This window comes from Condylura cristata, unplaced genomic scaffold (assembly GCF_000260355.1).
Source record: "Condylura cristata isolate star-nosed mole 26May11 unplaced genomic scaffold, ConCri1.0 scaffold00011, whole genome shotgun sequence".
Taxonomy (NCBI): Eukaryota; Metazoa; Chordata; class Mammalia; order Eulipotyphla; family Talpidae; genus Condylura; species Condylura cristata.
This window is the reverse complement of record NW_004567112.1, coordinates 31,601,685-31,626,003: the sequence shown is the minus strand read 5'-3', so window position 1 is coordinate 31,626,003 and position 24,319 is coordinate 31,601,685. Positions and strand designations below refer to the sequence as shown.

The following is a 24,319-nucleotide window of genomic DNA, read 5'->3' as shown; positions in this document are numbered from 1 at the left end:
GTTTGGGATGCTGCAGCAGTGCAAGCTAGCAACAGTCACTTCAGTGCAAATTCGATTCCTGGCCCCGGAGGTGACCCATATGGCAGATCTCTTCTGTCTTGCCTGCTGTTCTCCTCAGCAGTATATGCTGTCTATCTGCCTGTTATGCTCCCCACTCTGTCTCTGGTGAATACCTCACCACCCCTGCACCTCTGGCCTGTACCCCAGTTCTATATGCATAAATAAATACATCTTTTAAAAAAATAAATAAAATACCATGGGTGAATCCAGGATGGAGACATCTGCTTCCCAGGCTGCTTATGAAGAACAAGCAGGGGAAATTTGCTTTGTCCACGTGGGCGTGAGTGCAGATGTCTCTTGAGTTGGAGCTCTGCCAGAGACCCAGACCCACCTCTGCTTGGGGAAACTGAGTTTGGGGAAATGGGCTCAGAGCCTAGAGGGGTTGAGGGGAGTTACTTGCTTCCCTCTGGGATTATAGGGTTTGCCCCTGTTGAAAGGAATGCTGGTAAAGTCACTCCTCATTCTCCTGTGTTCATGAATCTATTCCAGAGAATCCCAGACAAACTTCTAATTATACAAAAACAGTTCTGAGAAAAGCTGAGAAAATTTGGCTTTGGGGGGAAAATCTATTTTTGGATGTTGGCATGTTTCTAAAATTATTAAGATCATCTTCAAGCTGAACTGGCAGAGGGCAGAGACGTAGGCTGTCGTGCAGGGAGGAGGTGAGAAGGACTGTGCCATGCAAGGCAGAGGCTGAGTGGGAGTGGAGCCATGTGGGGTCCCTCTAACCTCTAACCTCTGAGCTGCACAGAACAGGAAGTGTTGGGCTGGCTGACCAGTACAGACCGCTGGTGAGTCTGTGGGGTGGTTCTGCCGTTCATTCTTGTTTGTTTGCCTGACTGTGAAGATGAATGGAGTGTTTAAGGCACCTGCTACAGCACTCTCCTCACTCTCAGCTGCTCCCTGAGTGGCTCATGGTCAGCCCTTTATAGTGACCTTGCCAAGGCCCAGAGGCCTCGAGAGACCAAGTCTTCTGACCCAACAGTAAGCTCAGAAGCTGGGGCAACCCAGACAGGACTCTGGCTCCTCCTTTTCCCTGTTCCATTTTGGCAACTCCTTAACAATACTGCTACTCAGAAAGGGAAATTAGGGCAAAAATGTGTCCTCTCTGTATTTACAACCCCTTCTTGTAATTATTTGAGCTTCTTTTATGCACAGCACCAGTTATTTATTTTAAATCTCACCCCTCCTCACTCTGTGCCTTGTGGAGCTTTCCTGGCCCCGCTTGTGGGAAAATCTGGGAATGCAGGGTCTGGTTTGGGAATCTCAGAAGCTGGAGTTTCCGGGGTTGAGATGAAGAGAGTGAGCCAGCCCTGGCATGTCCTTGGCTTCCAAGATCAGTAGGAATCTAGGAAACTGTGAGGAGGACTTGGAACCTGTTGGGAGGTAGCCAGAAGGGCCACAGAGGACCTGGGGAGTGTGGCCCAGGTGTTGAAGTCCATGTTAAGTATGTTTACGGTGCTGAAAAAATGAAAGGCTGGAGAAAGGCATGATACCCGTAAAACAAGTGGCATTATAAGGGTTAAAGGTATTAATATTTATGAAGTGTTTAGAACATGCCTGGCATGAAATAAATGCTTGTGTTTGTTATATGGAATAAAAACTACGGAAGCCATTGGAGATGCAAATCAGGATCTGAGGGATGACAATGGTGGCTTCAAACCCCTAGGGCATGTCACTGGCACCACTTACAGTAGAGACACAGAGATCTCAAAGGACAGGGTGCAAAAGGAAGGTAGTTTTTTTGGTAGCTTTCCAAATAAAAAAAAATTCAAGTCTGGATTTTCTTTCATTATGAATATCAAACTCGTCTTGAAATGTTTCTTTGGAAAGCTGTGAGGTGAAACACACAGGTCACTCGGAAGGATGGTTAGCTTGTCACGATCCATCATGTCAAGTCAGGTTGCTAATTTCCCTTTCCTGAGTAGAATTTGGAATGGAAATTTCCCATCAACTCTGATCCCAAATGCAAAAATTTCTAAAGTAGAAGAAAGTAGGTCAACTGACCTACTTTCCACTTATGTTCTTGCTTAAGCTGCTCCAACAAAGAAATAAAGGAATCTCTTTCCTTTTAATTTTTAAAAAATTGTGCTTTGGCTATGCAATCTCAAAAAAAAAAAAAAAGGAGATTACGAAGAGGAGCAGATTTTTTCTTTCCTTTTTGCTTTAGGAAAGCAGACTGCCTTTGTGTTGTCAAGAGTAACTCTTTCCTTTCAGCTGTCTGGAGTGACGGGTTCTTTCTTAGCTTCAGACCTGTTGTCTCTGGTCTACATCACACTTTTACTTTGGATTTTTTTCCTGAGATCTTTTGGTTTTCTGAACCACAGATATGGGTACCTCAAATGTGTGGAAGGGCCAGGGGCTGGGGGACTGAGACAAATTCAAGTGCCAGAGTCACTTGCTTATAGATTTCATGTAAAATAATGACTCAGTTTTTGGCCTTAGGACACTAGGTTGGGGGTGGGAGCATGCCAGTGATTCACGGATGTGACATTCAGAAATGCCTCCTGTTGGGGTAGGGGTTCAGTTTGGCTTGAAGAACTTGCAATTAATATTCTTTTTCTTCGAAACATCACATATACAGTCTGCCCTCTGCAGGCAGCATTCTGCAGCCTCATTTCAAGCTGATTTAAGTGTACAAAGTGAATGACATTCCTTCACTTTTCCAAAATTTCTTCAGTCTGATGGAGTTAAACCCACTCCCCTCGCCCTCTAGGTATTAGGGGTAAAACAAACTCTAGTCAGTTTGTTTCACTTTACCTTATTGAAAGAGGAGTCTTTTTAGATACCTAATATTTGAGGCTGCCTTCCCCAACCCCCCCTGCTTTTTCGCAACACGGCCTCTGAGTGTTTGGGGCTTCCTGCCATTTGTGGGGCACTGGTCACAGGCTGGGCTCTGCAGATGTGTGGGCTCCATCCTGTGTGAGGGCATGTGGTTGGGGAGGCAAGAGAGGCTGAAGCCCGGGGCCCCACTCTGCTTCCAAATCCCTACTTGGGGCTGTTTCCATCTGGAGTTGCATAGAGGCTCCAGGTGGATCTGTGGCATCCTGAGGCAGTAGGCACCTGATGTCGTAGTGCCCCTCAGGGTGAGTATCCATGGAGAAGGGATGGTGGGCCTCATTTTAGGGGTCAGCTGGCTTTTATGATTTGACTTTGAACATTTACTTTGTATTGAGAAAACACATCCAGTGTTTCATGTCCCCTTCACAGAACTCTCTGGAAGAGGTGATAATGGTGAGGTACATAGAGTTAACAGTGTGTGGGCCTTTCTGCTAGGCTCTTTAAGACATTAACTCTGTCCTTCAAACACCACTGCAAGCTTGTGACCAGTAACTAGTCCCATTTCACAGATGAGGAAGGAGAGGCACAGAGAAGTGAGGTCACTTACTTCTTAGTAAGTGGGGAGGAGGGATCCAAACCCTGGTGGTCTGACTCTTGCTGGGAAGTAGTGTTATCAACTGAAAGGTGAAGAGCAAGAGGTTCTGAAGGTTAAGTGATGACCCACAGAGCTCAGGGAATCTGCTCCTTTCCAGTCTAGGCCTTTACCTTGAAGACAGAGAGACAGCTCTTCTATCAGCGACAGTTGTCTTTGGGTCACGGGGCCAGCTGCATGGTCTCTCCCTGCCTGGGCCATTGCCTGCCCCTCCCGAGGCTGGCACATCTGTTCTCCAAACTCCTGAAGGATGCTGTCTGAGACCTACAGTCTGCAAAGTCTTCATGTGACGAGTGGAGTAAAACAGGAAGTGGTCAGTGTTTGGGATGGTTGAGTTACCTGGACAGCGACTAGCAGCCAGGTTTCCTGTTGAAGACCTCTGTATAAACTATTGGTTGATTGTGAAAATTAAGCTTCTGTTTTGTGCTGGGCACTGCACTAAGCTCAGGGCATGTGGTGGGTAAAACTGATGATGTCCCTGCCCCCCTGGCACTTGCAAGTAAGAGGCAAAAAGATCAAAACATGAGGTCGTGGGCAGCATGACAACGTCTCGGTGAATTAGAGACCACGTAGACAGTGACACTGAGTTCCCGTCGCCTGGGACAGTGTGGACCGTAGTGTAGTCACGTTTTCTCCAGGCAGTGGCTTCATGTAGCTCCTGTCTACCACCTCACGCGATAGCATTCTTTTCCCTTCTGCTTGATTTAATCTCACCTTGATTTGCTCTTCATGACCCTTAAGGGCACAAAGTCCATCGCTGATGAAACCTTTTTGCAACAATGAAATCACCTATGTTCTGCATTTCTCAGAATGTATCCTCTTTGTTAAGTGATGCAGGACTGCAATAAAAAAATGGTATTATTCTAATTGAGGTAATGTTGACTTACAACACTGTGTCTGATTGAGGGGTACAGGATCACATGTCTTCATGTGTGTGTTGCCACACCACACCGCGGCGCCAGTCTTCCACCAGAGTCCTCCGGGTCGCCTCTCCATTTCCTTCCTATTCTCTTCCTTTGGCAGCTTCCCTTCTGCAGTCAGATTTCTTTGTTTTGTTTCTCTGCATTCCACTCATGAGTGAAACCTTCCAGAATTTGTCTTTCTCCCTCTGATTTATTTTGCTCAGCATAATCCTTTCCAGTTCCATTCACGTTATCACAAATCGCAAGACTTCATCTCTCTTTATAAAAGTGCAGTGTATTTCCTTTGTGTATATGCACGGCATCTGCTTTATCCACTCTTCTGACTTTGGGCTCTTAGGTTGTTTCCACACTTGGCTATTGTAAATAGTGCTGTAGTGTGCACAGGAGGTCAGAGCTCCCTTTCAACAACTGTTTTTGCATTCTTCAGGTGGATACCTAGCTGCCGAATTGCTGGGTCATATGGCAGGTCTATTTTTAATATTTTGAGAAACGTCTATACTGTTTTCACAGGAGCTGGACCAGTCGGTATCCCCCCTAGGACTTTATGAGTTTTTGTCTCCACACTCTCTACAGAGCTTGTTTCTGGTCTTTTTGTGTCAGGGGTGTGAGGTGGTAGCTCTTTGTGTTTTTTTCATTTTCATTTCCCTAAGGAGAAGCGACAATGAGCATTTTTTCATGTGCCTGTTGGCCACCTGTATGTCTTCTTTGGAGACGTGTCTATTTAGTGCATCTGTTCACCATGTGATTGGGCTACTTGTTTTCCTTTTGTTGAATTATAATGATTTCTTTGTTATTTTGGATATTAGCCCCTTGTGGGTGTAAGATGTACCAATAATTTCTTCTATTCAGTACCATATCTTTTCATAGTAATGATAGTTTCTTTTGTTCAACAGAAGCTTTTCGGTTTGATGTAGTCCCATTTATTTAATTTTTCTTTTGTTTACCTTGCTCTGTGGTCAAGTCTCCAAAGACATTACTGAAGCCAGTGTTGCAGAGTGTTTTGCTTCTGTTTTCCTCTATGTATTTTATGACTTCAGGTAAAAAGAAAATTTATTGTCTCATATGACTGAAAAATGCAAAGATAGGGCCAGCTCCAGGCTTTGCTTGATCCAGGGAGCATGCAATTATAGCTCTTGGCCTCTCCTCTCTCACCTCTGTTGTTGCCCATGTTATTTTCATTTTCAAGCAATGTATCAGTTGTGGTGGTTGATTGGCTACAGTCTCCTCCTTCAGATGGAGCAGAAGAGGGGGTGTGCTTTTAGCTCAACATTTCCATTATCAGTCCCAAAGTTCTGTCTTGTAGGTCTACTGTGCTCACATGCCCACCCAGAATCAATCAGGGAAGAGCTCTCTGATCAGCTGGACTTGAGTCACATGGCCCAATCAGGGAAGAGCTCTCTGATCAGCTGGGCTTGAGTCACATGGCCCAATCAGGGAGGAGCTCTCTGGTCAGCTGGGCTTGAGTCACATGGCCATCCTTGGAGTGGGGGTAGAGTCCATCTTATTGCAACTTCACAGAGTGCACAGAGTGTGTGACTTGCTGAAAGAGGTCACTGTTCCATGCCAGCGGAAGAGCAAACAGTCCTGAGCAGGCTGGATCAATCAATGTCTACCACAAAGAGGAAAATAACCTGTCTTCTGTCCTAGAGAATCTGTCATTCCAGTTGACAAGACTGGCATGGATCAGATATTAAGTTTGTATATTCATTTAAGGTGTCTTGTGGAGCCAGCTTCAGAAGTCATTTTGCTGGGTAGTGGTCCCCCTTGGTCATGACTGGTGACATCAGTGATGCAGACTTGCCATGTCAACTTGGAGCACACAGCCACAGGCCTGGGAGATTGTTGCTTGTGCACAGACATGTCTGGAGCCAAGAAGCTTGTCCAGTGAAATCCTTGTTTCAGCAGTTAGCTGTGTTAAAATTCATTGGGAGTTATAAAGAAATGAGAGCATTTGAACTCATTCATCACAATCTCTTTGGCTTCAGGATACTTTGAAAAATTGTTGAGAATAAAGAGCTTAATAATTCCAGCCTCCATAATGATTGCATCTGTAAGGTATGGCAACAAGACAGGAAAGTCACTGAAATGAATGAGGAGTAACTAGCCTGTAATGAAGCAGTTACCCCCTCATGGGGTGTAGCTGCAGTGAAAGCTTTAAGAAATATACACATTAGAGAAATGGAAAACCCATAAAACGTATCTGGCCTGCCTGTGTTTCTTTTCAGGGAGAAGCCCTAGCAGAGAAATAAAAGACGCACATTTGGTTACTTAGGTTCAATTCCGAGCTAATGGTTTCAGGGAACAGTATGGAGGTGGAGGAGATGCTGGAGCTGAATCCTGGGATTTGCTAACAGGTGGATTTATGGGTCTATTATGGCAGAACGTCTTTGGAAAGTATGCTTAAAGTGCCTTTCCTTTCCTGGGGCTGCCACTGATTAGCACCAATGAGTAAATATTTTGGTAGTGAACCAGAAGGTATTTGTGAGCATTTGCATGCAGTGCAAGGAGACAATTAGGTGAAGTGTCAGGAAGAACTCACAGGGATTTGTACCCAGGGTGTAGTAACAGACACTAAGAACTGCCAGTCCCCTCCCAGGATTGCTGACTACAAAAGTCTGCCTGTGTTAATGTGAAAGGTATTGAAAGAGGAAAACAAGCCTGGAATTCTTTGTTGTGCCCGCTAATGCTCATCTTCCTTAATACACCCCACCCCACTCACCCTCACCCAGAGTCACTATGGGAGAGGGGCTGCTACCCTCAAGTCTTTTGTCTCTTGACCTCCGCCCTGTCCATTTCAGGGGGCGCTGCAGTTAGTCAGCTTGCCTGAAATCCAGATTACATATCTCCTGAGGAGGCCTGGACAGTGGTGACCCAGGTGCAGACGTCCTCTCTCCAATACCATAGTGCCCACCAAGAACCATCATCTGTATGTTGCGTTTCTGCCTCTATATCCAGATTACAGGCTCTTGCTGAGTAACTGTAACTTAGGCTAGGTGGAGTCTATGCTTGGGAACTGCAGCCATGTTTTTTTCTGGCATTCTTTTCCTTAGCATGGCTTATAATTTAGGCTGACGTTAATGTGAGTTCATTTTAACAGTGAAGAAAGATTTACATGGTCAAGCTAAGGCCATAAACAGCACAGAGATGGCTGAAAACTTAGATTTGGTTGGTTTGGTGCTTGCTTTCTAGAGGATATGACACTGAATCCTCTGACCCGTGGGGATGGGCCTGTCCAGTCTGGAAAGACCCCACTGCAGAGTGGGCACAATTTAAGCTTGAAGATATTTGTCACTACCGTGCCTCCCTCCAACCCCCTTCACCCTTCGCATCAAGCCCCCTGGGGAACAGCCCAAGACTTTGCTTGTTGCACTGTGGTCAATCTGTCATTTGGTCAGTGTGCAAGTGACCTTGAGCCCTGAACAGTCCCTCTGAGAGATATATCTTCAGCTGCTTCATGGCTGAACCCTTGTGATTCATGCCGCCAGCTCAGGAAGCCCTGAGGTCTCTGCTAGCCCACACCCAGTTCACACACCTTCTCCCAGGGCTTCCGGCTGTAAATTCTGGATGTGAGATGTGGCTATGGGAGTCAACCCATCTGGGAGCACAGGCCACTTACGACCAAATAGGAATACAAGCCTCATGCAGAAGACAGTCATAAAGAATGCTATCCCTTGTTCCCTCACTGCCATGAACTAGCTGCGAGACCTCGAATCAGGAGCTCATTCTCTTTGAACTCAATTTTCCACACTGTAAAATAGGGAGAATAAAACTATCTTCACTAAAAGATAGTATGATCATTGAAGTGAACTTGTGGATAGGAAGCTCTTATCACAGTGTTGGCATAATGTTCTCTGGGTGTGCTGAGTTATAGGTTATAACTTTAACTAACTAATGACTTGTTCAAGAATATTAAAGCTTAATAGTTTCCAGACATAGAACTATGGAAGGAACAAAAGAGACGTAATTCTTGCTCTCAAAAACCTTATGTTTGGCCCTCCCTGGTGGCGCAGTGGGTTAAAGCACAGCACTGAGAAGCTAAAGCCACTTCTGCAATGAGTTCGATTCCCGCCTGCCCCGGAGGTGACCACATGGTATGGCAGACCTCTCCTGACCCGCCCGCTGCTCCCCTCAGCAGTGTACTTCGTCGATCTGCCTGTTCTGCTCCCCACTCTGTCTATGGTGAAGCCCCTCACTGCCCCGAGCCTCTGGCCTGTACCCCAGTTCTGTATGCATAAATAAATAAATCTTTAAAAAAAAAACAAAAAAACCTTATGTTTATAAAATTGTGATCATTTTTATATTAACTTCTGTGGAAGCCACCTTTCTTGCACAAATTATCTCATATACTATTACTCGGTTATCAAGTAGAGCTTCAGTTCTCTCTCATGTTGGTGATTCTTCATGGGTGGCCGTGCTCGCCTCTGTGCAAAGGGCCGCTCCCTGTGGCAGACACTTAGGCAGCTCAAGATATCAATAGTGCTGGCTTGAGCACCCCTGATCTGTGTCTGTATTTGTACACGTCTCCTTCAAGTTTTTTAATTGTTGCTAGAAGGACCTTCTTATTTACTTGTTATTATAAGCAATCTTTTCTTATTCTGGTTTCTGTTAATGCCTGGGGAAAAAAAAAGGAATCTTTAAAGTTCTAGTTAAAGATACTTGTTGCTTTCAGTGTAAATCATTTTGTAACAGATATTCAATCACGTTAAGCTCCAAGTCTTGCCTTGTCCTTCTCCACAAGTGTCTCCAATTTCATCTTCCTAAAGTGATGTCTAGGCACAGGAGAGGCTCATGCCTTGGCTTGAGTCAAAGAAGGCCCTGGTCAGTGAGTCATCTCTGCACCTCCTTCTCTGTTTTGTAACCCATGGAAGATCTGCCCCAGCCTAGGGAAGTCTCTTCCTAGTTCTGCAAGGATGCCTTATAGCTCTACCCCATCCCCTTCTAGGATAGGTCTGTAAAGCCCAATGTTTGGATATCCAAGACTGCTCTGAATGTATAGGGAGTTTCTAGGGTGCAAAAATTACTTTTTACATTTCTGTCAGTCCTGGCTTGCAAGGCTATTTCGCTGTAGCTCAGTGAGACTCAAACTGGCTACATATCAGAATTACCCAGGAAGATTTTAAGCATTGTTGATCCTTGTTATACCCCAGGTTAAACAAGACTCTCCCAGAGTGGGGCAGGGTTGTAGACAGTGCACAAGACACTCTACACAGCTGGCAACGGCATTTAAAGTTCACTAGTGGCCCTTTTTTCTTGTGATAGCTTCCCACCCCCGAAGGACATGGACTGATTTTGAGTAAATGTCATGGTAGCGATCTGGGAGGAGCTGAAAATCACAATATTAAAATGTCTTTTAATATTAAACATAATGTATGACATACATCTGTGTCAGGCATAAGGAAAACGTAAGAAGTCACTGGTCTTTAGAGCATCCTATGGGCTTCTCACTTTATTGCCTTCTTCCTTCCACCACCTATGTTCTCTGGCCTGAATAATTTGGCCACCATTTCTTTGTTTCATTTGTTGTTTACATATCAATCTCCAAACATTACAGTCCTGAGCTCTGTGAGGTTTTCAACTTTTTTTTATAAATGGAATCATAGTGTATTTATTTTCAGTTATTACCTTGTTTCATGCTTCACTGAGAATGTTTTCTCATTGCATTTTTTCACTTCTTTTGTCTGAAGGTTATACTATTCCCAATGCCTGTCTTTTAGTGGTTAATTTAAATAATTTTGCATGCATGCTTAACATATTCTAAAGTTAATATATATCTTTACCCTCTTCCTAATTTTCAAAGGCCAATCATCCTACTCCCGACTGATGTTCAGTGTTAAAGTTTTATCTTTTTTTAACCTTCAGAATATGTCCATTATTTATTATTGTTATTTTGAAAGTCCATACATATTTTTAAGTTGACCTACAGTATTGACACTCACCATTTTTCTAACATCTCAGTTTCTCTATCCGGGATTATATTTCTTCTTCCTGAAGTACATCCTTTTCGAGTTCCCTGCCGTCAGCTCTTCCAGTTTTTTCCCCTGAAGCGGTATATATTTTCTCCTTCTCTTTGGAAGGTAGTTTCATTAAATAATTATTTTTGTCTCAGCACACGGAAAATATTGTCTCACTATTCTCTGACTTTTTTTTTTGTTGCAAGTGAAAAGTCTAATTGTAATTGTGTAGGCAATCTGCATTTTCTCTCTGGTCGACAAAATAAGTCATTGAATAGCTTTATAGAGTTTCACTACTATGTGTCTTTAAGTTTCAAGCATCACTCCGAGTATTACCTTCTATCCATTTCTCTCTCTGTTATGGGATTCAGATTATAGATTATATAGTGTTAGAACTCTGATCCCACCCATCACATCTCTTAATGTCCTGATACATTAAGAGACTAAACTTCTCTTATGTTACATTCATATAAATCTCCCGTGAATGTGTCTTAGTTTTCGCTGGCATTCTTCAGTTACGTGTGCTCTTCTTTCTATTTACCACATCACCTTTCCTTACAGTCTACCAGCCTCCAGGTGCTCTTTACACCTCCTTTCATTCCTTCTTTAACCTCCCCTAACTTCTGCAGGCTTCGCCTCATTGATCTTGTGACTTTCACGGCATTACTGTCCTCCGCATGAGATAACATGGTGCAGAGCGAGAACTCTGGACTTGGAGTCTGAGTTCTAACTCTGGCTCTTCTAGGAGGCTGAGGGTCAAGGAGGCTTGGGAAGGGAAAAGGGGTGATGCAGGCTGGATTTGGGCAAGTAATGTAGGTCTTCTGATTTGATTCCCCATCTCTTCCCACCCACTCATCTTCCAGAGCTGATCCACAAAACATGTTGGCCTTATGGAAAGTGACACCCACAAAGCCTTTCTGGGTACAGCACTGACATAGTAACAACTCAGAGGCCAGATCTTATGCTCACAGTGGTGAATCCACCTTGTGTAGGATTGAAGAAAAATTTATACTTAGAACTGAAGTGAAGCTTAATTATGTGCCCTGATTAAGAAGCAGTTTGCCTAGTGGCCACAGGTAAATAGAGGAAAGACCATTTTTCAGGTGCTTGTTCATGGGTACCAGAGAGATAACCAAGGCAGCTATCATAAGTCACTCAGGTCTCCTCATTAAAATGGGCCTCTTAAGGCTCTCCACTGGGCGATGCTTGTTGACTTGAATCTGTAATCAATAGGTGCTATGATTCTGGCTCATTACTTATACTTTACTTACCCAATTAATCCAAATTAGTGGGGCTTAATTTGGAGGAAAGCATACAAACTCAGATCTTGATAGAGGCTCTACCTCCATGCTTGCTTCGAGCTGATGGGCCAAGGTGTACCCCTCTGTGGAAAGAAGTCCGTCCCTGAGGTCCTTAGAGGATGAGGGACAAGTGTGTGTGTGGGGGGGTGGTTAAAGAGGCTGTTGCAGAAACTGATCATTTTTATTTTTTCTATTTTTAAACCAGGAATTATTAGCCGAGAAGATGCTGAAGATCTCCTTGAGAACATGACTGAGGGAGCATTTCTGGTCCGGGTCAGTGACAAAATATGGGGTTACACCCTCTCCTACCGCCTGCAGAAAGGGTTCAAGCATTTTCTGGTGGATGCCTCTGGGGACTTCTACAGCTTCCTGGGAGTGGACCCCAATCGCCATGCAACGCTCACTGATCTCATTGATTTCCACAAGGTATCCCTCTAATGGGTGCTATTTGGGGATGGAATTGATAGAAACTTGAGCTGAAGGGACAGGCAGACTACAGGCACTCTAAGGAATGGAATGGAAACTGAGGAGCCCCAGAAGGGTTCTTGAAGTCACAGGGACATAGCTCTTCTGGGTAATAGAGCTGAGGTTGGCCAGGACAGGCTCTGGGGTGCACTCCTCTTCTGGCTCGCTGGCTGAACCATGCATGCACCCATGACAACACTTGCACCTGGTGCTCCCTACTGTCAACATTTGGGGTTGCTTGCTTGGCCTTTTGTCCAACTCATCCCAGGACATCTCTCTTGAGGACACTCTAGATAGGCCTCTGGTAGCTTTCTAGACTTAGATAGAGAAGCCTTTCTCATAGAGCCTCCAACTACAGCTTTACCACTTGGTGCAGGAGTGCCCTACGGGCATTTCCTTAGTCTCATAATGGGCAAATGGATGTAGCTAAAACTTAGCTGAGCTCTTATGAACACTAAGTGAGGGACTGTATGCAACACATTCTATGAATGTACAGTAGTATGGAAATTCTTATTTCCCAAGATCTCTTTTTGTTATATGTTCCCTGCTGTGGACCTCACATTGAGTAAGATGTAGACTTCCATCTTGTATAGAGAAGCAACTTTGTGTTAATGTGCCTGTTGGTAACAGTAGTAACTGGGAGAAATGGTGGTGACCCAGCAGGGAAAGACCAGGGTTGTGGCAGGTCAGGGATCTCCCATCTTCCTGAGCTTTGCAAGTTTAGAAAGCTTCGCAGAATGATTTGAACATGCTGCTGATCTTTCACTGTAATGGGGATCCTTGGACTTGTATGCCTCTTTCTTTGTGGGATAGCTCTTGACTGACCTTGTAAGTGAAACACATGGAAAATCACCCACTTACAAACACACAGACACTGGGCAAACATATCCCAGAAAACTGAATTTAATCAGATTTATTGATCTCAGAAAAAGCCCTTTTTAATGATAGGAAAGAGGAAAGGAGAGGATGTGAGGGTTCTGGCTCCTTTTCTGTGTCAAGCACTATGTGTGCTCTCATGTGTCTGCCATGATTGACCTGTGCAGGATGCACATTACCCCATTTCACAAGCCAGGGAACCAACGCAAGGAACTCATTTCTCTGACTTCAACGATCTGTCTAAATTTTCTTTCTTTCTTTTTTTTTTTTTTTTTTTAAGATTTATGTATTCATTCATACAGAACTGGGATACAGGCCAGAGATGCAGAGGGTGAGAGGATTCACCAGAGACAGAGCAGGGAGCAGAACAGGCAGATCAATGAAGTATACTGCTGAGGGGAGCAGCCGGTGGGTCAGGAGAGGTCTGCCGCACCATGTGGATCTCCTCCGGGGCAGGCGGGGATTGAACTCATGCAGAATCGGCTTAAGCTTCTTTGTATTGTGCTTTAACCCACTGCGCCACCAGGGAGGGCCGACCTGTCTAAATTTTCATGGCTGGTTCTAGTGAGGTCCAGGAGTGAAGCCTGAGACTTCTGAAACCTGTGTGCTTCTAAAACTTGTGTTTTTTCTTCTCTACCACAGTTCTGACTTTCTCTGTCCAAGATCAGCTGCTCTGAGTGGCGATGAGCTCCTTGTCCCTGCAAGGAGCAAGCAGAGAGTAAACAGCTGTCTCTCAGGGAGATGGACAGGTTCCTGCAGAGGAAGGCTAGGCCAGATATCTTTGAAGGTCTCTGTTCTGTTCAAATCTAAGGCTTGAAACTGTCAATTTTGACTTTGACACTAACGAGAGGTCTCCCTGATGCTCAAATGGAGACCTGATGGCCAGTTTTCATAAACCAGGCTTAAAATTTTTAATGATACAACTAACTTGTATTCTAAGAAAATAAAGAAAAAATAAAACCTAATTTGAAATGTAAGCATCATTCATTTCAAATCCCCATTTCTATTTCCCACCTCGAACTAATAGTTTGCCCCATGCCTATGCAAGCATTTCCTAGGCATTAACGTAGAAATTGATGTACATTAGGAAATACACAGTTTTGTTATTTTTCACCTGCACTGGGTAATCCTTTACCATTGCACAGCAATTCAATTTTTTAATGTGCTTAGTGTATTATAGAATTTTTTAAAGTATTTTTAAAAAACTGGTCCCTGTATAGAGTTTTAAATCCCAACTTTGTTATTGTAACTTTGGGCAGCTACTCAAACTTTCATTCCTTTTCTTCCAGCTCAATAGGGGGGATTAATAATAATGCTCACCTCTTAGGGTCACTGTGCAGTTTCAGTGAGACATGAGTGTGTAAAGTGCTAAAACAGTCCACCAAAGGCAATTTTTGGCTGTGATTGAAATAGGCCATTGGGATCTTTCCAAGTCAGTGCGTGTACTGTGTCCCTGAAAAGTTCCCAAGTGGTGCCCATGCTCTGGATAGAGATTACAATTTAGTTTTCCACCCCTCTTTTGATGTCTACTGTGTTTGCATGACCAACCTGCACTGCAGACACTTGCTGGGGTTTATTATTTGGGGCACATTGCAACTCTTTCTATAAGATGGATGCCTGGAGCTGGAGGGGTTGGATAAAAGACTATGCATATTTTAATTTGAAATGCTCTGCCAAATCGCCCTCCAAAAATGTCACACCAGTTCACGCTCCTGCCAAAACGATACAAGGCTGTGGCCCCACGCCGCTGCTGGGGCTGATCAATCATTTTAATATTTCAACATCAGAGAGGGAGACACTGTTGTTTAGCTTGCAGTTCTCTGATTACCGCTGATGCTGAGACGCTTTTCAGATGTTTAATGGCCACTTGGATTCTGCAGTGAATTGTCTATTCATCTCGTTTGTCCGTTTTTCTACTTACATGTCTCTTTCTTATTGATGTGTCAATTCTTCCAGCTACCAAATTGCTATTTAGTTATGTCCATTCTGCTCTTCAGTTCTGTTGAAATTTTCCTTTAAATATAAATGGGCATCTTTTTCATTTCCAGGTTCTATAATTGGTTTTTTTTAAATAATAACCCATTCTTGTTTCATGGATGATTTATGTGCTTTATTCTACTGGTGAGATTCCTGTACATCTCCTAAGGTTTCTTTCTGTTTTATGGACTTGATCTTTCCTTGGGAGTCAGTTTGACTGTTGAGTTTGGCATCCTTTTTTTTTTTTTTTAATGGCTGTCATTTTCTTTATGTGTATGTAAGTTGGGCTATGAAGTGATCTTTCAACATGGAGGACCCAATTTGAGTGAGGATGAGGATTTTGTCCTTTTGTCTTGAACCCTGGTGTTTGCTCATTTTTTCTCCTTGAGTTGGAGGTTCCTGTTTATGCATCTATTATCCTCATTTCCCAAATCCAGTCGCTCTATGCTGGAGGAGTTGGAATTGACACTAACTCATTTTTTGGTCATTGAAGAGCCTGAACTTTCTAGGCCTCTTCAGCCTTCCACAGAACTTCGTGCCTGTTCTTACTGCCTGATCTCTGCTGTCTGGGGTCCCTGGGGACACCATAGCTCCACTCCAGTCCCTGTCCCACATCACTCCTCTGACAATCTACTGGGATGTCTTTTGGATTTCAAGTATTCTTTCACATTTTTGCTTTGTTGATGTCCTTATTTTCTGGTAGTTTTATGGGTTTATTTATTTACTCATACAGAACTGGGGTACAAACCAGAGGTGCAGGGGCAGTGAGAGGCTTCACCAGAGACAAAGGGGGGAGCAGAACAGGCAGATCTATGAAGTACACTCCTGAGGGGAGCAGTGGGAGAGACAGGAGAGGTCTGCTGGGCCATCTGGGTCACTTGGGGCCAGGCTGGAGCTTGCACTGAGGTGGCTGGGGCCAGCTTGTGGTGCTGCATCTGAACCCATTGTGCCACCAGGGAGGGCCTTATGGGTGCATTTTTAAAAGCAGATTTCCACCTGTCATTTCTAGAAATTTGAGTGAGGATGAGGATTTTGTCTTTTCATCTTGAACCCTGGTGGTTGTTCGTTTTTCCGCCTTGATAATGTTTTGGTTCTTTTTTTCCCTTTTAGGAGGAAATTATCACTGTTTCAGGGGGAGAGTTGCTTCAGGAACCCTGTGGACAGAGAGACAGCCCGCCAGACTACCATCTGTTGTTTGAATGATTTTTCCCCCTTAGCAATCGGACTCCTTTGCCCATACTTTTCTCTGAACCATACATAAGAACCTCCTGGCTCAAATAGCTACAGCCTTTTGGAAGATCCACCACTACCTAGAGAAACAAGTATTCTAATATATTTCAAGGACACAAAATATAGGGACAGGAATTGCTAGTAACTAGTGCAACTCTTTCATGAAGGTTATAGTTTTAAAGGTGAAACCTATTTGCCATGGCTGCCCTAAACTGAGCTCCTAAAGCATATGCATCATGTTTTAATAATCCAAATTAATCCCAGTGCCGAACTCTGAATTTAACATAGGGCAGACGTTCTCGGTATGCTTGTTAAATGAATGCACTACTTCTGAATGTTTTCTAATACCAATTAGTGATAATTCCCAGTAAATTGTTTCCTATTCATTACTGTTGGTAAAGTCATGGATGCTATAGAAGAGATCTAGTAAAGGAGTTTTATGCTGCATCTTCAATGGTGTTCATTATTACCTTCATTGATACTGCCATTGGATTCACCTCCACGTGTGAGCCCCAGTTTCCAGAACGGATGACTTCCTTCCTTACCTCTTCTTTTATCACCCCTTCCTTTTTCTTGGAAGCTTATGTTGGCTCTGGCTTACAACACTAGTGCAGAGGTCCTTTGTATTTCTACAGATGTGCTGAGATCTGGGGTGAATTATAAATCCGAGGTTGGTTTGTAGATGGCTGATAAGGCCTTTGCTCTCTAGGATTTGACCCTCTTTCTGCATGTTACTCAAATGATTGATTTTCTATTCTTTGCAATTTTGACCCTATTTCCACTTAGTCTGATTATATTCCTCATATTAAGAAGACTCTTTCAATAAGTCCTCATCATTCTCAGGGAGAACGTGTACTGAGCATACCCATGTTTCATATGTGTGAAGTACACAGAGGGAGAGCATGTTATAATGGGAATATAATAGACTCTAAAGTCAAGCAGACTTGGGTTCACATTTCCACTCTGCCCTTATTAGTCTACTAGTGCTGGAAGCACTGGATCGGATGAGAGTGAATGTAGCAACAGACCGCTTGTCAGTGAACTGGTTTGCCTTACCTGAGAGCTGGGTGAACATCTCTCATGCTCTATGCCACCCTTGCCTCACCAGTTCCTCAGCTCCTTGGCCACTGTTTCACCCCATTTGCCACCACTGGAACTGATTCTGCATGGACTCTGCTCTTCCTCAATGTGTGGTTCAGCTTCCTGTGAGCCCAGGCTTGTGGTACCTTGCACTGGGCTATGAGCCGCCCACCCCCTGTTGTTGAGATTTAGGACACATGTGATGAGAAGAGCTGGGTGAACATTTGATCAATGGGAGATAGAGCTTGCTAGATCAATTCTCCTTGGAGACAGACAGCTCTGACAGACAGTTCTTTATATGGCTTTTAGAAAACGCCCTTCCCAGTGGAGCAGCTAGTCATGGTGAAATCAAGCAGCAGCCAGATCAGCACCACCCCTCCTATTTGTCTTCCTCCTTTTCTGCTTCACCTTCCTCCCCCTCTTTCCTGCTCCTGTGGCTCTGTGTTCTAGAATAAAGCAGCGACATCCAACCACTGGTCATAGGCTTTGTCTTTGGGGCAGTCATCACAAATAAATTCCATCATATCAATTTTACCACCTGGTTTTCCTCCCATCTGTCTCATTGAACCCCCAAATGGGTAAAATAAGGAGAAGGTGGGAACCTGATTTCTGAACTCTAAGGTGCTTTAAAATCATAACTAATTATTATTAAAATTATCCTCTATTAGACTCAGAGGAGCTGAATCTGAGTTTTGGGCAGGTGGCTGACCAACTGTGTGACTCCATTCAAGTCATTAAACCTCATTGAAACCCGGTGTGACTGAGAAACGAATGTGCGGCCATAGGTAGGCTTTTTCACAGGCCAGTTAAATGATCAATGTGAAAACTCTTTTCAGATGAAAGGTATCTCTAGTGACAACCTCAGTACCAGCAACAAGATGTGCTCAGCAGAGATGTGTTGTGGGGTAACGAGACAATGATTTTCGAGGTGTTAGAAGAAACTAAGAAGACATTTTTTGTTCCAAAGCTCCTTTGAAAGCAGACCAAGATCGTCTGAGGACATGAATCCATGGGCTGTTGTTCCTGCCCCCCATAATTAGTATGTGAGAGACAACAGCTGAGTTTTCCATGCCTAACATATTTATTTCATTTTACTCAGGGCCTGCACTTTCTTCATGTTTCATATATTTTAGGTTTTACCTGGCTTTAAAATAAATTCCTTGTAAGTTGTCCTGCAAATGAAATTACTGTCTGGAAAACTGCAATTTTATCTTGAGAGTTTTATTATGCTAATAAATGTCAGGATTCTCAAATAAAGGAATTGTTCTTTTTTTTTTCCCTGAGCCTTACAAATGTAATGAGAAATAGTCAGCTACAAGACTCAGCAGAGGGAAAATTTACAATCTACAGCTAGTAAGAGAAGTTGTAAAAGATACTATGCAACTTAATAGGAGATAAAGTTCAAGGCATGGAAGGGAAACTTGGGGTGCAGAAACTGTGTGGCAGAATCGCTGAGCTGTCCCTTGGGGGTGGGTGGATTTTTGAGGGGCATGGGCTAAAGGAAGCCACAGAGAAAGATCCTTTAGAAGGGATGCATGGGCATGAACCCAGACCTTAGGAGGCATGTGTACATTTTTGTCCCCTCGGACTGGTCATTATATTCAGTAATAAATTTTAAACCATTTTTTAAATATCTTTATTTATTTATGCATATAGAGCTGGGTGGGGTATAGGCCAGAGGTGTGAGGGGTGAGAGGATTCACCAGAGACAGAGTGGGGAGCAGAACAGGCAGACATACTGAAATACACTGCTGAGGGGAGCAGTGGGCAGGTCAGGAGTGGTCTGCTGCGCCATGCGGGTCACCCCCTGATGGGGATTAAACTCATGTTGCAATGTCTGCGATGGCTTCATAGTGCTGTGCTTTAACCTGCTGCACCATCAGGGAGGGGCCGAGAAGCAAGTCTTGAAAGCAGGGATCGGCCAACTATTTCCATGGACCACATTTGGTTTGGTGCCTGTATTTTTACAGCTTGCAAGCCAAGAGTGGTGTTTTTTTTTTTTTTTTAAAGATTTATTTTATTTGTACATACAGAACTGGGATACAGGCCAGAGGCTCAGGGGTGGCGAGAGGCTTCACCAGAGACAGAGTGGGGGGCAGAACAGGCAGATGGACGAAGTACACTGCTGAGGGGAGCAGCGGGCGGGTCAGGAGAGGTCTGCCACGCCATATGGTCACCTCCGGGGCAGGCGGGAATCGAACTCATGCGGAAGTGGCTTTAGCTTCTCAGTGCAGTGCTTTAACCCGCTGCGCCACCAGGGAGGGCCAAGAGTGGTTTTAATATTTTCAGATGGTTGGAAAAATTGGAAAAGAAGAATAATATTAAATTATTTGTGAAAATTTTATTCAATTCAGATGTCCACATGCATAAATAAAGTTTGACTGAGTAGAGCGTCACTCATTTGTTTATTATTTGGCTGCTATGGACTGCAAACCCTAAATATTTACTACCTAGCCTTTTCCAGGAAAAGTTTACTGACCCCGTTTTAAGTTATGGGCTATATGTTGGGAATTATTTTGTTCTTTCTCTGACTTATCTGAAACCAGGTTCAGGAAAGATTCTAATACCATTGTTTATACTTCAAAGAAACTAAGTAAATGTATTACATTTTCTAGAGTCATCTCATTTTAAATTTGAATCTCATCTCATTTTGCTCTAGTAACCAAAAAGGTGTAGGGAGAGTGCTCGTTTCTTTGTTAAAGGACTTTACTGAATGTAATGAATTATAGAGATAATTTCATATGGGTATAAAATCACTTGCTTTCTAGTTTTCTTTTCTGTACTTAACTGTGTATATATGTGTTGTGCCTTTGAGGTCATCGGGGTCAGACAAAGCCATACTGATCCACATGTTTTATGGTGCCTGGAACAGTTGAGGATGTTGATTCATACTGTTGTAGATTAGGGACTGTGCCGATCTAAAAGACCTGCTTCGACCTTTCCAGGAGCCCTCCAGTCAAAAAGCCCAAGTTGAACATTATGGCTGCTTTGGTTAAAATTCTGAGCCTACTATTTTTAGTTGTCGAGAGGAATAGCAAATAGACAAATGAGATTTTAAAAGAACAAATCAAAATCAGTTTTGCTAACACCGCGTTTGAAATGGGGGAACTAGAAATTGAAACGGACATCGCATTTTGGCAAAACTATCCTGTGACTTGTAAAATCGATAAGCTGAATTAAGCCATGACATGTACAAGAGACTGGTTAAGATTATACTCTTAGCTAGCTCGTGCAGATCTGTGTGTCTTAGGACTTCATGCCAAAAACTTGGGTGTTGACCAAAAAATTAACCTAGCCCTTCCACAACTTGGTTTGTCGCTTGTCTATCCCCTCCTGACTCCTCTGATCCAGATTGCTTATTCCCTTTTATGTCCATATGCTGGCGTGTCTCTGGTTAATTTCCCTTTTATTCTCACATCTTCAATTTTTACATTCAGCTTGCTCCCATAGGCTGTACTTAGTGCCTTTCATTTTTTTTTTAAATGACTCTTTATTCCCTGAGAAATTTGATAGGGGAGGGGCGAGAGCCTCCCTTAAACGAGACATGTGCATTATTTTCAGCCTTATACTTCTACAAGTAGTTGAGTCTTTTATAGGACTACAGAAAGTTCTTTGGGATAACTAATCCTTTCCTTTCAATTCTAGTTCCTAAGGATTTATGAAGTATGAAGAACACTTGGGGCTTATAAGCAAAGAAAAACAAACAGAACAACATAAAATATTATGTGGAAATCGAAAAATGAGTATTCTAATATGGGACTAGATCCATAAAGCCATCTGTGAGCTAGTAGCCCAGAGTCCTATTTCAGCGCATCCTTTCAGGAGCATATCAGACACCTCCCCAAGTTCACCTAACGAAATAGTGTTTTCCATTAGCAGCTTAGCAATTTGTTCTAGGAGCATGGAATCCCAGAACAAGTGGGCCATCGGGAAACTAATTAATGACACTCTGCATTAGAAACATTCTTAACCTTAAAAAGCAGACACTAACTCACAGTTGAAATTGAAATGCAAAATCATTTTAGGAACAACTTAACTTTTATTACTTAGTACCTACCGAGGGAGAATCGTGAGTTAGAGACACGTACCTGACACGTTCTATAAAACAATGGAGCCCAGGGTGGCCGGGCAGCGCACAGCCTGTGAGGAGAAAGCGTCAGCACTCACAATGGAGATTTATGGTCTCAATTAAGCAATTCAATGATTGGTTTAAGGAGGTACCATTTCTCTCAACAACTTTAAAAGCCCCATAACACTAATTTTTTAAAACCAATTGTACTCAGAAGGACAACAAGGACTCAAAAAGGAGAAAAAGTCAGAAACACATTTCACAGGGGACTACAAGCTTTTTCTCTTGTCTCTATTTTTTACTTTTTAATGGAATCACTTTGCTGTCCCTTCATTCATTGCTGAACATGCAATGTCTTTTTCTGCTGGCACCTGAGAATGGCCAGGAGAAGAAGAAGGGGCCTTTTGGTGCTTGATATTCAAGGCCCTGATAAGGAGCAGGGAGTCTCAAGAAAGGGCCTTTGACAAGGTTTCCCTTACAAAGGTGCATGGGGCCACAATGGGAAGTGTGGTACCCTGATTAGATGAGGCCCACCCACAGTGTGGAGGGCAATCTGCTTTATTGGAAGTACAGCAACTTAAATTTTAATTGCATTCACAAATACCCTCACAGAAAGATCCTGAATCACATTTGACCACATATCTGGGCATTGACACATCAATTTAACCACCACAGTGGCCCTTACCTCCAGAAACCAATGGTGGTGGTAAGTATTGATATGCTGGCGATGTAACCTGGGCCATGGTGACCCTAAGGACTTGGTGGTCCTTTCTCAGTGGTTGGCCTCTTTCCTGGGGTTCCCATCTGTGCCCCAGACTGGAACGATCTAGATCTCACTAGCATCCCAAATCAGCCTTTGCTAAATCACCCTACTCTGCTTCTTCATCCTAAAATGGGAGAGGAAAATTACCCCCAGGCTCTGATCTTTCTCTGAAGTCACCCAATTCAAGGCATAAGATGAAAAATAGCCCTCTCTCCAGAGTCAGCCTGGATGAATTCTTCTGGGGGCTCACCCATGAAAGCACATCTGTCAGAGGCTTACAAGCCTGTCCTGTCCTGCCTTCCGCTTGCTAGTAGGTGAAGAGAAGTGAGCTGCTGCAGCAAATCGCCCATGTCCTTTGGGTATTTATGTGACTTCTGGAAGCCATGTGCATTAGTTCCAGCTTCTATCCTTTTCCCAAGGGACTGGGAACAGGTAGGCTGGCTGTGCTAGAGAAATCCAAATGCTTGTTCACATTTCATCTGGGATCCTTTTTTTTTTTTATTCATACAGAATTGGGGTACAGGCCAGAGAAGCAGAGGGTGAAAGGATTCACCAGAGACAGAGCAAGGAGCAGAACAGGCAGAGATCATCGAAGTACACTGCTGAGGGGAGCAGTGGGCAGGTCAGGAGAGGTCTGCCACTCCATGTGGATCTCCTCCGGGGCAGGCGGGAATCAAACTCATGTGGAAGTGACTTTAGCTTCTTAGTGCTGTGCTTTAACCTGCTGCGCCACCAAGGAGGGCCCTCATCCAGGATCCTTTTTAATGACAGAGGCCATCTGACTTTGGAAGCATTCTCCCCTTTGACAGAGACAGTGTAGCCAGGACTGGAAAGATAGTGAAGGGAATGTAAATCCAGAGTGCAAGTCCCTGGGTCTTGCCTGCTTGCCTTGCTGCTGGGTCCTGCATTCATTCCTGTTGCTTTACTCTGTACCCAGGAGCAACTCACCCCTTTCAGCATTTGTTTTTTAAAGGTTTATTTATATACAGAACTGGGGTACAGGCCAGAGGTGGCTGGGGGGTGAGAGGATTCACCAGAGACAGAGTGGGGAGCAGAACAGGCAGATCGACGAAGTACACTGCTGAGGGGAGCAGCGGGCGGGTCACCTGCCTGGCGGGGGATCGAACTCATGGTGCAGTGGCTGCGATAGCTTCATAGTGCTGTGCTTTAACCTGTTGTGCCACCAGGGAGGGCCCTTCACCATCTTTTCGACACGTTTGGATAACCCGCTAAGCTTCTATCCTGGCTTAGGTGCTGGGAAAACAGGGGCACTTGACCACGGCTGGAGTTTCAAGGGAGCTCCCAAAAGAAAGGGAACGCTGTGTGGACAGTGTGAGCTCTACCCCACCCCTACTGGCTCCGCTGTGCCACTGCTGCCCTCACTTCCGTGGCTCTGGAAGCTTGTACCTGCTCTTCATGGAGCTCTTCATGGAGGTCTGTGCTGGGGCAGTTGGAGTCACTTTGCCTGGGCTTGGAGTTCATATTCCTGCTCTCATTCCCCCACCCTCGTGGCCATTAATCAATGCTCGTAGGGCATGAAATGTGGGAGCCTATTCCTGGACTTGCATCGGAACAATTCTGAGCCACAGTTTATTCTCCTGTGTCCCCCGGTGTCCAGGGTCAGCCTGAAGCCACCACTTTTGCCTGAGATCTTGCCATTGACTGGCTTCCTCATCTTTCCTCCTGCTTCTAATAATCTCTCTGATCTTTCCTCGAGAAATTCCTTCATAAATCACCTGTGTGTTATTTCCTCTCAAGGACTGCTTTTAAGGAGTTCTAAGGTGGTCACAGAAACCTAGCAGAAAAACAAAACTACGTAATTACGTTTAAGGGAGTGTGTGCGTGTGTGTGTGTGTGTGGGGGGGGGGTGGCAATCATAAAGACATAGAATTGGGGTATCTGTTATCATTTTGGTTGCCCAGCAGCTGAGTGGCTCTGGCTGGACTGCAGAATCTTGTGTCTTACTCCAGGAGTTGAAAAGTCCAGTTTTCCCAACCTCGGTCCCCTTTAACAAGACAACGTCTTGCCAACTCAGTGGTGGTGGTAGGCAGCACGGAGGTAGGTGAGTCTGCAAGGGCTGCTGGCATTTCCGGGGCACGCCCCTTGGCAGCGTTGCAGAGGTCTCATGCCGCCCTGTTGTGCAGAGGGGCGAGGTTGCAACTGCTTCCATCACCCCACACCTGCCTGGCTG

At 44.2% G+C, this 24,319-nt stretch overlaps 1 protein-coding gene across 1 annotated transcript in view; it reads left to right on the top strand.

Moving 5' to 3' along the window:
- Window positions 1–16,185, top strand: part of SH2D4B (SH2 domain containing 4B) — a 61,674-nt gene extending 45,489 nt beyond the window's left edge. Inside the window, exon 7 of the mRNA XM_004680692.1 lies at window positions 16,097–16,185. Coding sequence (XP_004680749.1) covers window positions 16,097–16,185 — 89 coding nt within the window. The remainder of the gene's footprint in view (window positions 1–16,096) is intronic.
- Window positions 16,186–24,319: the final 8,134 nt, after the last annotated feature.